At 39.2% G+C, this 18784-nt stretch overlaps 1 protein-coding gene across 3 annotated transcripts in view; it reads right to left on the bottom strand.

Annotated features, from left to right (window-relative positions):
- The window catches only part of RASSF8 (Ras association domain family member 8), an 88134-nt gene that overhangs the window by 13859 nt on the left and 55491 nt on the right, over window positions 1-18784 (bottom strand). For all 3 annotated transcript variants that reach the window (XM_071733179.1, XM_071733177.1, XM_071733178.1), the window contains exon 3: window positions 7786-7981. In XM_071733179.1, the coding sequence (XP_071589280.1) occupies window positions 7786-7888 (103 nt within the window). In that variant the 5' untranslated portion in view covers window positions 7889-7981. The remainder of the gene's footprint in view (window positions 1-7785; window positions 7982-18784) is intronic.

Below are 18784 nucleotides of genomic sequence, written 5' to 3'. Positions count from 1 at the left end.
AATGCTGTACTGACCCATTCACTACATAATGATCCCCCATATGTGACATATAATATTACCACCTCAAAACAATCCTCAGTAATTATGTTTTGCAAGACAGTGAATGACAAGCTACACCAGAAGTCAGTATGCATTTACATACATAAAGCACATTGCACCTCTGCAAAAGGCCAGTTTTAAGGTTAACACCTACAGCACACTAACTTATCACAGGTTCTATTAGAACAGGAGCATCTTTCAGAGAGTAGTTTATTTTAGAAATGAGAAAGAGATAAAAAAAGAAACATAGACTCCAGAATGCTGATGTTCTGATAGCCCGCAACTATCTATCACAAGTGGCTTGTACCTGATTATCTCTTCATTAATGAGACATTAAAGATCTCACTGCAGCCAGTACCCTGGATCAGTCACTGCTCTGCTGTACAGCCAAACACCAAGCTCTGGATCTGAGTGCCCATGTCATGTGCCCAACTGATGTAGTCTTAGTTTGGGATTGATGTAGTTGGGTAATTTAAACAGAGATTTCATTACAATGAAAGGTGATTAAACTAATGAAATATAGGAACATGGTAATTGAACATATTTTTAAAAAAAAAACTCTCAGGAGGTGGACTTTTAAATTACATTCCATGAAGGGAATATGACCCATATAACTATTACTCATTTTGAGCTTCTCTATATGTTTAATATTTGCAGCTGACACAGTAGACAAGAGTAACTATTTTTACTGCCAAAAATAAAAATGAAATTCTGAAGGTAAGTAGCAGTAGCAGCACTTCTCGTGCAACACTTTTGGCTGGACTGTATCTTGAGAAGACAACAATACTGTTTTTCAGGACAGAAACGATTCATCCCTTTCCTCCCTTCCAAAAGCACATCATCTTCTACATGCAAAGCATTTCAGGGACTGGCACTACCTTTTTTGTACACAGGTAGATGTATATATACACCACATAAAAATTTATCTGTGCCTTATCTTTCCAGCCAGCCTACAAAAGTGTACTTCAAGCACCAAGTAAAATTCTGCTTTTCATTAACTCTCTCCCATGCTTCACAGCCAGGATCTGCAGCAGTGAATCAGTGCAAGCAGGGAAATCACTGCCTTGGTCTTGTATGCTTTCTGGAAAAGGGGGCTCGATGGGAAATCTCAGGAAGGGGCTAATGGTGGGCAAAAGCAGCCCTTTGTCTCTAGAGGTTGTGTGGTCTTGCTCCCAGTTTCTCCTCTATCCCCAAGACTGACAGGATGCACTCAGCACCATGGGAGGTTGTCTAGAAGTACCATTTTTGCCAGGGATTCTGCCACCTCTGCTGCTCTACAGCAGCTGTGCCAAAGACCTTCCCTGCAAGGTGGCACGCTGGACAGAGTGAAAAAAGAAAAGGCAAAAAGAGGTGGTAGATGTCTCATTCTGGAAACAATCACGGTCAGGTTGGAGCAACTTCATCAAGTTGAAGATGACCCTTTTGGTAAGCAGGTGGGTTGGACTAGATGACCTTTGAGGGCTCCTTCCAACCTGAATTATTCCGTGATTCTATGAACTTCTGTCACAGACAGCCAAACCAAAAGGGGAGCCCTTCTAGTCTTGCTCTTGAGCTAAGTCAGAATTAGCATCTAAAACACACAACAGGGCAGAGTGAGCCACTATTCCCTGTCTGTGTGCAGGTTTCCATGGAGAGAAAGCCAGGTACACCAACACATGCACAAGCCAAATCCAGACTGCTCAGTGCTCTGGGGGCACTGACAAATGCATCCTCTCCCCAGCCTGGATACAACCTTCTAACTCACTTGGTTCCCAGAGATAGCTCCCCAGCCCTAGGCTAAAGGATGCTGTCTTCCTTAACAAGGCAATATAAAGAAAAAAACATTTGTATGAGAGTTAAAACCCTGTAAGAACTCTTAACATGTGAAACGTGGGAGAAAGCGCTCTGTCTTCCCAAAGGAGCAACAGCATTACCTCCTGCATCTTTAACAGCACTGACAGAAAAGTAATTGCTGGTAATTTTAATAAACCCAGTATGATTTCAATACCTTTGAAATATGAAGCTGACATTTCATTCATTATGTGATACTTAAGTTAATATCCACAGCAATTTTAAAAACCGCCATTCTAGCTACCTGAGAACTCATTAAATACATCCAAGAAAGATTAAGAGTAAAAAAAAAAAAAACAACTTTAAAACAGAGGTTAGAGTATGTGTTACTCAGATTTCTTAACTCATGCTATATTATGCACACACATGTATGGATACCATTGAAAACAATGAAAATCAAAGGAGGGAACCTCAAAAAAACATGCCCATGGAGATATAGAGGCTCAAGTCTACCAGCAGTGAGGGTGGTCAGCTTAGTTCTCTGGGTACAGCTGTGCTCACAATGGGATTATGTGTCTTTATCAGACTGAAGCCTTAGTTTATTACTATTAACCTCTGGCTCAAAGAAAGGGTTTACAAGAGTTTATCATAATCTGACAAAACAAAGCACTTACAATCATTTCATCCTTTCAGCTGCCTTTTGTCTAAGCACACAGGGGTCCCACACTTATTTTAAGATCCATGCCCTAAATAGGTAAAACAATGTGGAGGAGCAGCTTGGCTGAGGTCAAACAGCAAGACACGACCAAGCAGATCAAACAGCCCAAGTTTCTAATGCATGTGCCACCCCTGAGCTAGACATATGACATGGCTAAAGGTGGCAACAAATCACTCCACCCAAGCACCATGCCTTTCAGCAAGGCTCCTGTCACTAGATTCCTGAACCATAAGGTTTTCATGTTCATACCACAGGATCATCACAATGTGCAGCTTTTTTGTCCTTCTTGTATCTCTCTCAACGTTGCGATTAGAAGCAGCATAGAATCAAATTTGGGGCCCAAGAATAACACAGGTTTTAGGAGATTCTTAGCAGTAAACTACATGATTAATTCAATGTTTACAATCTTCAGAACATACACAAATACTGTTCCGTTTTTCTAATCCTCTTTGGGCTCAGCACTAGGAATCCATTCAACCTTATACTCCTTTCCCACTCTCAAAGTGCCTGTCAGCCAGCTCTGGCACTTGCTTTAGCAAAAATTATTTGGAGGAAGGGACAAACACAAGAAGAGACAAAAATTCAGTGGTGAGGTTTTTTACAGATCCGATCTGACTGAGCCTTAGAATGCTGTAACACGTTTGAAACAGCATGAACAAATCTGTGCTTTATTTAAAAAAATACTCAACTGCAATAAAAAAACTGCACAGCTGTATTTGTTTAATTTTAAAGAGGTAGCTGTACTTCTTAGTTGGTAAACTATGTCCCTCACATTCTCCTGAAAAACCAAAATCCACATCACTATTTAAAGCCGTTTTAATTATTTGCTACAGAAAATTATGGAGAAGGCAGAAAACAAAGTGCACTTTGGTAAGAGAGTCAACCTTTCTCTAGGCTGAAATACTCTCTTTCTAGGAAAGAAACATGTCATTCTGAACACAGATGCTCTCTAGTCCCCAGAGGAAAAAGAAACCACACTAAATGCACTAAAATCCTCATAGGGGCTGAAACTGGGATAACAACACTTCCAAAGAAAGATGGAAAGTGTATTTGTGATGGTGTTATTCATTACCATATTCCTTTGGAAGATCTTAAATTTTTTTAGATTTGAATGGAAAATAACCAGTAAAAGCCAGTTAAAAACAAGCTTCTGTAGTTAAACTACATTTGCCTAAGCTATCAGCTAGCTCACCTTCTTTTAGGGTACTACCTGTTTCTCCTCTCACTACTACAATGATTTTTTGAGAGGAGCCAATATGCTCAGACACACTCAATGCAAGTCCATGTATTCTACTCTGCAAAGCAGATTCCTGACTGGATTCACTGACCATCTCATCATATATACAATTGAAAAATACTAATAACCTTGTTCAGCATGTTTTTCAGTTGCTCAAATTATATCTATATGAAGCCAGAATACATAGAAGAACTAGTGGAAACAGGAAAAAAAAAAGCAGATTTTTTTGTCAAATGTACATGTTGAAAATAGACAACAATGAATGTGAAAATCCAGCTCATCTCTCCTGGCAAAAATATTTTGAAAACAAGACTGATGGTTCACCATTTAAACTGTACTGTGGTACATTTTTACATTTTGGGGAGGGCTTAGTTTCTTACAACGAAACAATGACTTCTTTTATTTGTATTATAATGCTAAACCTTTTTCTTTGTAATCTGAAAGCAGCTTGAGTTTTTAAAAAAAATTTAAAAAATAGAAGAAAAGAAGAAATAAAGCAACCTTGGATAATACTCATAAAAGGTAATACCAAGTGTTCAAGATCCCAGTGGGAGGTGATCTCACTCTCTGGAAACTTGTAACTGTATAGTTTTATGTCTGATATGAACTGAGTTCCAGGGACCCTCCCTCCAGCTAAGTAATTTCTAACTCCTTCTAAGTTAGAGACACCATCAGTTACAGTATGAAAAATTATAGGCAATTGTTATTATTCTCTCTCACATTAAATTATAGACATATTTTAAAAATAAGGCTTGCTGGAATCACTCTCGCCTCTTTTTTGTTTTAAAGAATGATTTTTATTTGAAATTGAATTCAAACCCTTTAACCTGAAGCCAAATAGAAATTTTAAAAACTAATTTGCAGTAGAATAATTTCCTGCTCCTCAAGGATCAAAAGATGGGCAGCGGGGGAAGGAGATCATAACATCAAAACAGGTAATGCAAATGTTATTCATCAGGAGCACAGCCTCAAAGGGAGAGAGACCTGCTGGCATTTCCACTGAAAGAGTTAATAGTGGCAGGCACCAAGTTGTGAGGCCTGGCAAGTTAAATGACAGCACTCCAGTGTCAAAAGGTGAGGCTACACTTTGGGTGTGGGACAGAATCTCCTACAGGGAAGGACAGCCTGACTTGCTATGTTTGTTTGGCTAAAATAGCCCTAACTATTTACAACCCAAGTTCCTGTCTTCGCACAAATAAATACCTAAGAAAGTAAGCAAATAAATAAGGAAGAAAACTTTTGTGTCCTGAAGAAAGTTATTATTGAATGTGAATTTCCACAACGCAGGGAGAGGTAGAAAAGAAATAGATGGAAACCTCTTTGTTGCTCTTATCACAGCAGGAGATCAGTATATCTGGCCCTGCATTTGACCAAATGTTAGGAAGAGAAATTTATTGAAATACAAGAAATTCCATTTAAACATGGTAGGTGTGGGGGCTGTTGCAGAGAGCAACTCTCTTACTGCAAGAGGGACTGAACACCACAATAGGTTGCTCAGAGAGGTGGTAGAGTCTCCATCCCTGGCCACTTTAAAACCCGACTGCACATGGTTCTGAGCAACCAGCTGCAGCTGACCCTGCATTAGCAGCAGATACAGACCGGGTGATGTTCAGGTGATGTTCAGAGATCCCTTCCAACCACAAGCCATTCCATAATACTTTTGATTTTCCTGGTTTTAAAATACATTGTTAAGCTTTCTTTCCATATCCCTAGGGTAGAGCAGCTTTAGTTTGTCCATGAGGAGCTTCTTGAATCACAGATGTCTTACAGGGGTACAAGTATCTTTGGCTTGTGCTTTCTGCAGTGGATATGGCTGTAAAATAAGTTGCTGCTATTCCTGATGCTGCACTTCAACACTAATAATATACTAATTGCAGTTCATATTCCAGGCTCAGTGAAGAATGATGTGTTTTGGAGTGTGTGTGTTGTATTTTTTAAGTCAAGGACCTAGCAATAAACTTTAAGAAACAATAAAACAAAACAGGCATCTCAAAAACTTTGCAGACAGATCAACAGATAGACAAAATAATGTTGAGTCCAGCTAAGCTAGGCAACTGCAGGAAGAGCCAAACTGCAAGATGGAAAGTAAGATCAGAGCCAACCAAAGGGGAAGCCAACTAAGACTGGCTGCTTTCCACCACCAAATGTCAGGTGAGACCTAGGGGGACACATTTTAATAGATTCCCCATTCAAATTTAAGGGACAGATATTCCTGGTGGGCTGGTATCTATACACAGCCAAATCAAGGGAGCAGACATATGGTTGCTTTTCTGATGAATGGCCTGACAGGAAGGTTGGGAAAGTCCTATCTGCCAAAGACATGCAGTGCATGTAATTTATATGGTGTTTAATATTGTCCTATTGTGAAACAGCCCCAGTGAGAAACTGGAGCACAATTACTCTAGGTGTTTTCTAGAGAGGATATTTGCCTCAGGAAGGGGCTTCCAAAGGATTATCTTAATTTGGCACTGAAACCAGAGTCACATGCCCCAGATGAACTGGTGGTGTTATAGAAAAGGAAGTCTGCTGAGCTGACAAAAAACATGTGCATTTCCAAGGCCAATTGAGCCTTTTTGGAATTCAGGCTAATAACTGAAGCTAGAAGAAAAAAAAGATCAATTACACAGGAGAATATTAAATTATTGCCTAGATCTGGAAGTCGGACATTTTTTGTTTTGAGGGAGGAGGCAAAAGAAAAAGGATAAAAAAGATAGTGAAAGAACAAGAAGTCTTTCACAACCACTTTATTATTTTTCTAAATAGGTAACACTTCTCAATCATTACTAGGAAATAATCATGCTAGCATAATGGTGGCTTAAAAAAAATCTATTGGCAAAAAATTATATGGAAACAAGCCATTCATAAACCAATTAGCATTAAATGTAAAGCTGCAATTCATGCAAAGATAGCACACAACAATTAACCACAGAATACGAAATTTTGGGCACATAGTGACTTTTGTACAATTTTTAAATTGTACAAACTTTGAAAGGTATTTGATGCATACAGATAGAATGTACACATGCTAGCACTGTGTTCAGTCACCTCAAGATTCAACACAAAAATATTTCCAGTCTTCTACTTCACCAGATGGAAGTATATGGAAATTATGTTCAAAAGTACACATTTAAATAAACACCACAGTAATACAGAGAAATTTACTTTATGCTTATAGGTAGAATATCTGGTTGATATTCATGGCCCTAAGTTGACTGCTAATACAATCTTGCCAAATTCTTGGAATATTGATAAATGCAAAAGTTAGCCCTAAAATTATTAACTTAATTTTAGGTAAGATATAGGTTTTAATGCCTGAATTTAAATAGTAAGTAAAGCCAATTTTAAAACGTTAATAAAGAAAAAGATTCAGCATAGGAAGTACCAAAGAGATGAAGCTGAGGCTTATCCAGGATACTCTTGATCACTGAGAAAGATCTTACAAAGCTGAAGGAAGGTTTGTTCTTGTAGTGGAGCCTGAAAGATTTTTTGGTTTTTTTTTCAATAAGCTGTTCAGCAAATAGCTAAGAGTGAACAGACTTCAAGTCACCCTTTTCATTAGTACTGAGTTATGTGGAGTGCAGGAGTAAGAGGAGAATGTGAAGAATCTGAATCTATTTCATTGATCTATACTGTTCCCAATATACCTAGGGGTACTTACAATGTGTATCATTTCAGTGAACACAATTAGCTTGTGAAAACCAGCCAATTATTTTAGGCTGCTTTTGTATTTCTTTGGTACTCAAAACATTGCCAGTTAAGCACCATTTTTAGTCTATGCTGTATTTACAATGACAAAGGGCAGCAGATTACTGTTTAGAGAATAAAATTGCAAAGAATCCAAGTATATGGATTTCAAAGTGTTCCTTTCTTTTTAATCTCTCTGGCAGGTGAAAAATCAAAGGCAGCAAGTTTACACTGCAAGGTTATCCCTCTGTGTTCATGCTCTTCTGACACTGAGTGCAATCCCACCTTGCCTTGGTTTAGCTTCATTGAAAAAAAGCTTCACCCCAGAGTTACTTACCAATAGCCTGAGCAAGGGCTATGACAACCTCCTGGCACGTTGTGACTTCGGTGACCCCACACACAATTCTCTGGACTCCATCCACCCATACTTTGAGCTCCATGGTTCACCAGATCATCCAAGAGCCATGAATGCAGGTCAGTCAAGTCATACTTGCAGCTATAGTGGAGACAACACCACAGACTTCTCTCAGCAGCTAAAAGAGAGAAAAATCCTGGTGTTTATAGTGTGGCATTATAAATTTAAAAAGTTAACAAATCCATTTTAACATCTATTGGGTAGACGAGGCAATGCAGGTTCCTTCTTTTAAAAACAGTAACAGGACTCAAACATCCCTTGCTTTAGCAATGTCCCATTCTGTAGACAGCCCAGAAGCTTCATTACATTTTATTAAATATTAAAAGTTATTACAAAAGAACACCATGAGAAATACCATTAAATAAACAACTCCAGAGTAAATTTATGTAATGGTTTCCAGGAACAGGCACCCCTCTTCCTTTATATACTACCCAGATGTCTCAAGGGACTGGTTATAGAAGTTTTCACTGTTCGTTCAATAATTCCTAGCATGTGGTGCCACAGCAGAACAAGGGAGAAATATATTTAATTACAGCCATCCATGAGAGCACAACCTTATCTCTATACAGAAGCATCTGAATGTTCCTAGTCCCACCAAACCTGTGCAATTAGTACCAAAGCTGGGAATCATAGAATCGGCTGGGTTGGAAGGGACCTCTGAGATCATCAAGTCCAACCCTTGATCCACTACCATTTCTGGGGAAACCCAGAAAGGCAAGCAGGTTTTTTCTTTCTCTCTCTAAACCAAGATGTACTAGGGAGAGTGTCACAGAGGTAGTTTAACCCATGTGCTGGTTCTGTAAAGAAACAAGACTTTGGCTCAAGTGGTATCCTGGGTTTTTCCATAGCCACTGTGATGTTAAATAAACCAAAAAGCAAACCGTAACATCTAATCTAGTCAGGTGTCACTTTTAAGCATGGTTCTACTGCCTTTGCTGAAACCACAAGGTGCACTAGGTCCCAACTTCTTTTTATAAAGGAAATTTCCTTTTAAAAGTTTTCCTTTTCATTTAGAAATGAAAAATGTTGAGAGAGGGTTTTTTTCCCTAAAACAAAAATCCTGCAAGATCAAAAACCTCTTACCCTACTGTAATGCTAGGGAAAAAATAACCCAAACAAAAACTCTATGAAGCATAGAAGCAGTCAAGTTGCTCAAGGTTTTTCTAGTGTTAACTTCTGGATTAATTGCTGATCTGAACAATAGTGGTTTTGCTCAGCTTTTGTAGGAGTTGCTTTTCTTCTACACAAACAGATTTACCATCGCCCTGGCTCACAAGAGGTAATTTCTAGCTGGAGTTGCCGAGACGAATTTTTTTAAAATTTCAGAGTAACAACTCCATAAAGACTTTTGCTTAAAAACCACAAATAAAAACCCCAACAACATCCCAAAACAAAAAGCAAAGCACCAATAATTATTAAAAAGACACACACAAAAAAACCCCAAATCCAAAACCCAATGAGAAAGCACAATTATTTAAGCAGATAGAGGAAAAACAAACCATGATATTTAAAGCTCATGTATTTGTGTAATCTAATACGGATGACATGATAAAACTAAAGCAATATATTTCTGAAGAATTAGGTACTAGGAAAATGGGTAACACAGGAATAGAGTAAAAGAAATCTTAAAGTTATTCAGGGGAGATTAGTGAAGACATGCAGGTTAGGGTTACACAAGAAACATGGAATCTGGTGATGCTGATGGATTTAACAGATCTGCACATGGAGGCAAAAACGGTGCAGGTGAAGATCAGGAAGCAAATATTTAGTATAGTTCATGCTTTACAGTTTAATCAGAGCTGCTTTCTGATGTGAAGTGAACATCTCTTTCTGCATCAAAAAGATGTACTAGTGCAGCCCTCGAGCTGGAGTGGAAAGATGATTTCCCTTTCAACCAAATACTTCATTCAGCAGCAGATAAATATTGATGCATGATCCAGAAGACAGACTGATCTTCCCTTGACAAGCTGTGGCAATGAGCAGCAACACCTCAAAGCCTCTTGGAGCCAGAGGGGTCACACCACCTCGGATGAGCTTTAGAGAACTAAGCAAGTCTGCTGTAAAGCCAGCCCAGCACACACCCCAAAATCCCTATCCGGAAGTGCCCATTTAGAAAATAAAAGAAACACTAAGTCACAAAAACATGAAAGTAAAACCAGGTTTCAAATATCCTTGTATAATCAACAACAACAAAAAAAAGACACTTTTAAGAATACCAATGTATACAGGAGAGTCTTCCGAGATATTAGCAAGCACTTGCAAACCCAAAAAGGTCAGAGTTTAAATAAACATTTCCCCACATAAAGTGACACTTCACAGAAAACTACTATCTCTACAAGTACTAACAGTGCACAAATACAGAAACACTTCAGTCAGGTAATATTGTTTTAATGCACCAATAAACAAGGCAGAAGAAAGTCTTTTACTAGTCTGTAACATAGCAGGAACTGAGAAAACACCTCTCAAGCCTCATCAGTGACCTCTGTTGCTTACTCCTGGCCCAGCTGTCTCCACAAATAAACAGACCTCAACATTCCAAGCCCAACTGTAGGGAACTTTATTAATTAACTTAATATCTTGCTGAGAGTTGAACAGTTCAGATTTGCTGGCACAAAACAAGCCATCTCACCATGTGACAATGCACACGTCAGCAAAGCATCCGACAGCTCTAATTGTTTTGCTGTCTGTCAACATCCAAAGTATTATCTCAATTTAGCAAGCCAGCAAGTACATTTTTCCCCCTGTCAGCAAACAGTGTACAGTCTTGCATTCAGTGCAGATCAGGTTTGATCATGGTTCCCCACCGTCAATCTTTTTTTTTTTTAAAAAAGAAGAAAATCCAAACCATTTCATTTATTGATGAAATATTTCTGACACCTCCAATTTTGAAAATAACATTTACCGAAGTGGCAAATGATCCAAACGAAGTGTTTTTGGAACAGTCTGAGCTCGGGGAAAATATTCCTATTTATTTCTTATGGGACAAATAGTTTTAATAGATGAAATAGCAATCATGAAACAATAATAGCAGCCTACAGTATGTGCTTCTGCCAGACCAACACACAGGGCTCAATTAGAGGACTGTCCCCCCCAAGCAATAGTATGATTCATTCAGGGACCTCTTGGTCACTAAAACCAGAACACATACAGACTTCAGAAACACAAGATCTACGTGCTGAAATTAGTGTTTCTCATTATATGTCCTAAGCAAAGCTGAGTAGGAAGTAGCTGAGAAGCAAACAGGGAAAAAAAAATAAATCTGGCCATGGTTTGATTTCTAGCATTGCACAGTGAAAGCTTAAAGAGAGGTCTGAAAACCAGCAAATATTCTGGCCAAATGTAACTCCATAATACCTTTTATTAATATTTGGCTTTCCTTCATATATGTACTCAGTTCTTTATTTGCTGACAGTTACCCCATGTACCATTGTTTCATTGTCTTGTCCCTGCTTATTTGCAGGGGATTTGGACTGGGTGACCTTTAGAGGTCTCTTCCAACCCAAACCATTCTGTGATTCTGTGAATGTCTTTCCACGGAAAGCCATTCTGACAGCCCCAAATACCTTTCAAATTGAAGTTTGCATCCAGAATGCACATCATGCTTTTGCAGTAGAGAAAGCAAAACAACCCTTAGCTCCAACAGCAGACAGCTTTCTCTCTGAAGCAAATGCAAAGAGGGAGGTTGCAAAAGCTCACTTGAGGCTTCACAATCCCTTAAGCTCAAAGCCAGTTCACCTTATTCTTAACTTCTTATTTTAGCAATGATTGGGAATAGGAATGCACAACTAATTCAGAGAGCAGAGACACAGGAGCCAAAGCCCACCACTGATCTCAGCTCCCCCCCCTAGTTTGTCAGTGATCAGCTCCATAATGCGAGGTCTTTCTGTCTCACTGGAACCAAAGGTGAGGATCTGACACGCTTCAGCTGCTTCCTCCCCCCATTCTCTCCCACGTGCTTTTTATTCTCTACTACCTTGCCTGAAGCCTCCTCAATTACATTGTTTACTATGCATTAAACAGTTTCCTTAGATTCTCCTCTTACCATAATTGGTTGATGGTATCTTACTCTTTCTATCTTGTTCAGCTTTTAAAAGCCAAGAAAACACACACATACACACACACAGACGTGTATATGTGTATATATATACATATATATGTATAAGCACTACTATTTGGCTAGTTTACAAACTGCAGAGAAGCTGCAACTTCACAGAAGAAAGGCAAAACTGACCATGAGCAAAGAGCTTTCCTTATGTTTAAGTAAAGAGCTATTCCAAGCAGATTTTCACCCATCTGTTTTTGAAACAAGTTTTAAGTCATGAGAAATCCTGGCATCTAAAATTAAGATGTTGATTTCACCTCACTTCTAATCTTGAGATGGTTCCCATCACCTGAAAGCAGGGTTGCACCTCCAACCAGGGCTAAAATCCTGCTGCAGCTGAAGCCAACTGCAGAATTTTGACTTAACCACTTCAGTAACTTTTTGTTCCCCCAGCAAATAAAATCAGCATGCTCTTTAGGATACTTGAGAATGAGCACACTTGTAATTTGCTATAACCACACATTATCTGAAGTCTGGCACTTCCCCTTCATTTCTCATTCTCTGTATGCTAGGGCACCTATTCTGACACCAGACAGGGCTTTGGACAAAGAGGCAGCTTGTTTCACCCTGGCTGAAAGGTGTTAACATGGATAGCTAATGAAAGCAAGACAAAGGAAATAAGGAAAGGGGGGGAAAAAACAGCACACACAAACCAAAATTTAAAAAAATCAAACCATAAAACCAAACCAAGTACAAATAAGCCTGTTCAGCAGCCCAGAATGAGCTTATAAACCATCCAGAAGAACATGACAGTATCCCCTGTGAAGCAGAAGACATTTGGCAGATCCTCCCTACCAGAAGAATCCTGGCAGAGAACAAAATAATATCTTCCACATGAAGATGACTGCAAATACAGAATTGGCTACTCGACACAAACTAACTAGTATTTAGCAAAAAGGCTCCTCCCTTGGACTGATGGAGAAATATCCTACAAGTACCCTGTCTCCTCATCAATAACTGGGCAAAATTTTTTCATGTCAGGTTCAAGTCAAAATAACAAGTGTAAATATTCTGCACACAAAATATTATTAGCTAGGAACAGATTGTGGTTTTGAAATCAGTGTATGAGTTTCTGTGAAAGGACATTTTTTATACAGAGGTAGCATCCATATTTTTTTCAGTGGGACACAGTGATTTCCTCTTGTAGAGTGTTATTCTTTAACTGTTCCAGAAGAATACTGAGAGATAATAAGCACTGCTTAAAACCAACAAACCAAAGGTCCCACAACTATGAAGATGACAATGTTGAGAACAAGCTTGAGAAAGTTTAAGCACCAAAGAATTTTCCTCACATGAGACTAGCCAAGAGATGGTCTAATGCATGCCTGTGTGAAACAGGCCAAAATCCAGACGCCACAGTGTTTTTCAAGAAACACACAAACTATTTATATACATACTACTTGTGAGAGGACAAGACATTGCACCAATATGCAAGTTCATACATGAACTACAAGAGGCTGTTTCTAGCAAAAAAATGGCTACTAGAGATCTTGTATCTAGATAACCTATAATTCCCCATAAATCCCAAAGTCACTGTTTCCCAGACAAATTACTTGCACAAAGAACCCTCAGCTGCCTAGTGCAAGAGCTTGCACTGCAGGTTCTCCTGGTGCAATGCAGCTAACAATATGGTGGGGAAAATGAGGAAAGGACACATTGTTTTGAATGAAAAAAGATCCTACAATGGGTATTTTCCCTAACTACAGAACATCCTTCAACTCTCCTTGAGCTACAATTTCTACAGCATACAAAAATCTAGTTGGAAGTCTGTCTTCTCTTTTTATTAGTGAGAAATGACTAGAAAGAACTTGTTTTCTTTTGGGAGTGGGGAAGTGTTAGAGGGGGTAAAAAAATTCATCCACAGCACTCATCCACACCATTTGCCATCTCTTTAAAGCTAAATTTTATTAATGGCAACTATCGAGCGAGTTATTAGTTGAAATGAAATTTCTTCTACCTTGAAAATTATATTTATCTTCAGTATTTTATTTTAATTCTCAGTCTGATCTCTGACTCCAAGAAATGTGTTAATCTTCAAGGCCTCTTCTTCCTTCACAATGTCTTAGTCTCAGCCCCAGCATCTTCTAACTTTTCATTGCCTGCATTCTCAGACATCTTTGTCCAATAGGTAATGTTTTCTTTTCAGACATGCAGAAACAAGTGACTGCTATCTCAAAGGCCCCGGTGCTACCTATCTCTTCCCCTTTATCCTAGCCAACAAAAGGGATGGAGGCTTAATCCAGTCTTTGCTGCCCCTGGTGAGATTTAGTTAGCAAGCTGATGGGCCACATCCATATACAAAGATCATCCCCAAATTCATTAAGAGGGCATCAGTTCACTTGACTAAAGCTGGCTCATGATTATAGGTAACAAAATGAAGAAACCCAAGCTACCATTTAGCAATTATTTAACCGCAGCACAGAACAGGATTCACCAGCTTGGGAGCTGGAGTACAAGGAGATGAGATAGCTGTGTCTGAAATTCAAATGCCTTCATAGAAAACTAAGTTCCAACCTGCTGCTGCTAATACATATTGATGTCTGGAGAGGGATGGCTTTCAAAACCCATCACAGTCTGTAGCACTTCATATCCTGACTGACAATTCTGAAGCCACAAGCTTTGACCCAACTGTGTTCCATAACATTTTCAAATCACCACAAAATGTCAGAAAGAAAACAAACCAGCAGGTGAGTCTATGAAACAGATGGCTTCCTAAAGTTTCCTTTTATTTGGTCACTCCAAAGAACACAACCTTGCATTTTTAACAGTTTCATGCTCTTGCACTTGAATTAATTCAACAGGAACAACCAGTCTGAAATTAATACCATTCTTTCTTCAGGATTAGATATAAAAAGCATCTGAATTCCACATAGACTTGAGGTACAAAAACCCAAGGGCATTTTGGAGATGGTGATAGCACTCAACTCAGAGTCCCAAGGACCTTTGGTTCTACTAACTAGGTTTCAGTCTGACAATTTTGAAGCACAAGTTTAAAACTTGAGTTAAGAGGACTTGAGTTTAGGATATGTACCAGAAAATAAAAACAACATCCGATGCAGCACTTACTTTCAGCTCTTGAGATTTACAGGATTTATTTTGATACCATTCTGAATCTGTTTCAAGTAGGCTTAACCACTGAATTCCAACCTTGAATCTGTTTTCAGGATTAGGACTAAAGTATCATCTGCAGGTGGTTATTCACAGAGCAGTCCTTTTTCTCACCCTGTATTCTGGCTACAGACCCACAAAATTTATCAGTATGAAACATCACAAGACTGAATGGAGCCTCACTTAGAAAGCCTCACTGCTCACCACACTTCTAGGAAGGGTTGAATTGGTAGCAGCACAAGAGGCTAAGACAGCTGGGATGCCCTTTTTTCTGTGGCAGATGAACATCCTTTGCCAGATGCCTTAGCAAAGGAGACTGCACCATACATAAGTTATGTGACAAACAGCTCAGAAAAGTCATATGTATTAAATAAACATCTCATGATTCATCACCTCAAGTTAACAGGCATACATTTACTACAGAGTAATGTCTTCCAAAGCTCAGTATTTGTTCTTCATTTGTATCAAACATACAACACATCTGAGAAAATAGCAACCACAACTTTATTAACAGAAGAAAGTGGAAGTCACATTTATTCCTCTAATATGGTTTAAATATTGTGTGTGGCTGAAAGAAAACAAAACAAAGAGCAGAGGAATAAGCAAGCTATTTCATTGTAGGAGAAAATTATATGAAAGCTACAATACACACTACACACAGCTTACTTCAAAGTTGCCTTACTCCTCTAGACACCCTAGCTTCAAAGGCAAGAGAAAGGTCATTCTCTCAGCTGGTTTCAAGGGTGACACAGCTCCACTCATTCATGTTTCTCTCTCTCCCCTGAGAGTTTGACTGCAAACACTTAGAGCCAGTGGAGGGACTGAAGGCATTTGCGTGCAATTGCCAATATTTACACGTTAATGTGGTCATCTGCTCATTTTTGGCAAAAAGTGGTTTAAGTCTTGGTTTGAACTGGTTTAAGTCTTGGGCTGAATCTCTTTACACTTCAGTCAAGCTCATTGACAACATTTGCTGTGACTTGTCATTCAACTATAACCACCCCGATTCACAGCTGTCAAAGCTCCTTGGACTTCAAATGAGAACCAAGTGCAAATTTCATAAAGCTCAGAAAAATATCCAGAATGCCCTATTTTACTTCCCACATTTGATGATACAGACACCAAAGCACAACACCCTCTTCCACTATATTTTTTGGAATGTTGCATGTAAACAAGCCCATTTCTCTACTTCTGTGCCTGCATTGGAGCTCACAGAAATAAAAGACATCTTACAATCGAGTTATCTATTTAAATTTTAATTACCTTGAGTTTTAAAAGACTATTAAGTTTATGGTTGAAAACCATGGTATTGCGTGACTACTGAAATTTCACTCTAATTAAGTGCAGTTCCTGAAACAAAAATATGGTGAGCCACTTTCAACTTACTCAACATAACTGTTTTATAAAATTATAATCCCCAAGCTTTACTCAGAGAGAGGCTACATTATTCATTACACATTATCTAAGAAATTTCAAGTCACTCTCCTGGCAACATGAAGAAGTCTGCAAGACAGAGCAGAATGTATTCCTACACAGCGTCTTTAAACACTTAACTCAAGTAAGAAAAACAAGTGTGGGGAGCCTATCTTTTCTAAAATGTATGCTTGGCTATGATTACTTCCCTACTTCCCCAAGCACCAAAGTACTTCTTTGCTTCTTCTGTTCTCTATTTATGAGTCAGCTGGATCACTTTAGTATTTTCCCTTGCCAGACAATTGTGAGCTTGGGTATTTATTAAAGCAACATCTGAGGTAATCATAATACACAGCAATAGCTTATGGACTAAAATACTCTTAACTACATTACTTAATTCTCCTAGCCCTGATTTCAGTGCTCTGGTGGTGCTACAGCCAGCTCCAAGTCAAGCCTACAGCACTTTGGCCAACTGGCCACACGTCTCAAAATGGATGCAGAGCTGCAATACCACCTCAGGAGGTGAGTATACTCTTAGGTCTCTCTGCTCTACTCAGCCAATAATTTTAGAGAAATGGTTACCAACTTCATATTTTCTAAACCACTAGTGTGTCCAGAGAAGGGTAATAAAGCTCATGAAGGGCCTGGAGCACACACAAGTCCTGTGAGGAGCAACTGAGGGAGGTGGGGTTGTTCAGTCTGGAGAAGAGGAGGCTGAGAGGAGACCTTATCCCTCTCTTCAGCTGCCTCAAGGGAGGTTGGAGCAAGGAGGGAAACAGCCTCTGCTCCTTAGTAAACTGTGACAGGACCAGAGGGAATGGATGGAAGCTGCACCAGGGGAGGTTTAGGCTGGGTGTTAGGAAACATTTTTTCACTGAGAGGGTTGTCAGGCATTGGAATGGCCCGGCCAGGACAGTGGTAGAGTCACCATCCCTGAAGGCATTTAGGCTTTTGGACCTGGTCCTTAAGTACATGGTTTAGTAGTTAGATTATGGTGTTGGTCAAAGGTTGGACTGGATGATCTTGGAGGTCTCTTCCAACCTAAAACATTCTGTGATTCTGAGTCACAGTCTGCAATACCAGTGGAAAATGGATGTTAGACCCAAATTCAATTTTCAACAAGAAAAAAACCCCAAAGTAATAATCGTTTCATTTTCTTGTTCCTAACTTCTTTCCCTTTTGCAACAATTTTTAAGCCATCACCACCTTCCTTGTAATCAATTCCCCCTTTATTTTCAGACACTGCCTACACTGTGTACCTTCTGAGCTCCAGCCTTTCATTACAGGCCACGCAGTTACAGGCTTTCATCTCAAACTTTAATGACTGCATCTCCCTCCTCACTGCACCCTCAGCAATCCCATCTTGTCCATTTGCCCAGAATGATGATGTCAGGGCAGTTTTCTGGAGTCAGCAGACTTGGCAAAAAACAGAGAGCAAAGCATCCCTACCCTCTCTCTGGTATCTACTGGCGATCTACTTATTTTCAATCAGGATGTTTTTCCACACTTTTCTCCCACCTTATCTCCACCTGAAGCATAAAGCTGTACAATTCAGCTTGATTTTAAAAAGTTGCCTCAGACATGCACATAGAAAAAAATGCCCTAAGTTACTGTTTAGATCTCATTATCTTCCAAATTCTCCCTCAACCTACTTCTGCTCAGTGCCTACCAAATCACAGTCAAGTAATAGGTGGCATGGTGTGACCCTACTGCTTTTAATACTTACTGACCTTACTCTACTCATATGTCCTCCAAACACCTTGGGCAGAGCACACCTTTTTCTAAGGGATTCCATTACCTTTTAGAGAGGGCAATCCAAACACTAACTTGCTCAAAGAGCTCCTGGAAAACTTCCAGACTGCCAACTTAAACAAACCTTTTGGGAATAAATTTGTCCCACCAGAATAAATTTTAGCATCGTTGCTTCTTTCATGGTGAATCTCCACTATATGTCTTTGAATTTAAATATAAGATGCTTGGGATGCCAAGAACTGATACTGAAGAACATACAATCCAAGCTAAACAGAACAGCATCTTGGCTGATCAGTGATGCTGTAAGAAGAGCTGAGGTGCTCACATGTTCTCTGCACTACCATCACACTGCTTATGAAGTAAAGTCCACCTTGCAAATTTTTGTTCTTGTTTTTTTTAAACAGGAAAAAAACCCCAACCCAAACCCAGAAGATCCGATTAGGACATTTTTAGTTTCCACTGCTCTTTTTAACAGACTGAAAAACAATATCTGCTTCTGTCAACTCCTACTCTCTAAAGAAACATGGAGGACAGGCTGTGTAGACT

The sequence above is a fragment of the Heliangelus exortis genome, chromosome 1, assembly GCF_036169615.1.
Source record: "Heliangelus exortis chromosome 1, bHelExo1.hap1, whole genome shotgun sequence".
NCBI classification, from domain to species: Eukaryota; Metazoa; Chordata; class Aves; order Apodiformes; family Trochilidae; genus Heliangelus; species Heliangelus exortis.
The sequence above is the reverse complement of the archived record's forward strand: the minus strand, read 5'-3'. Positions and strand labels throughout refer to the sequence as shown.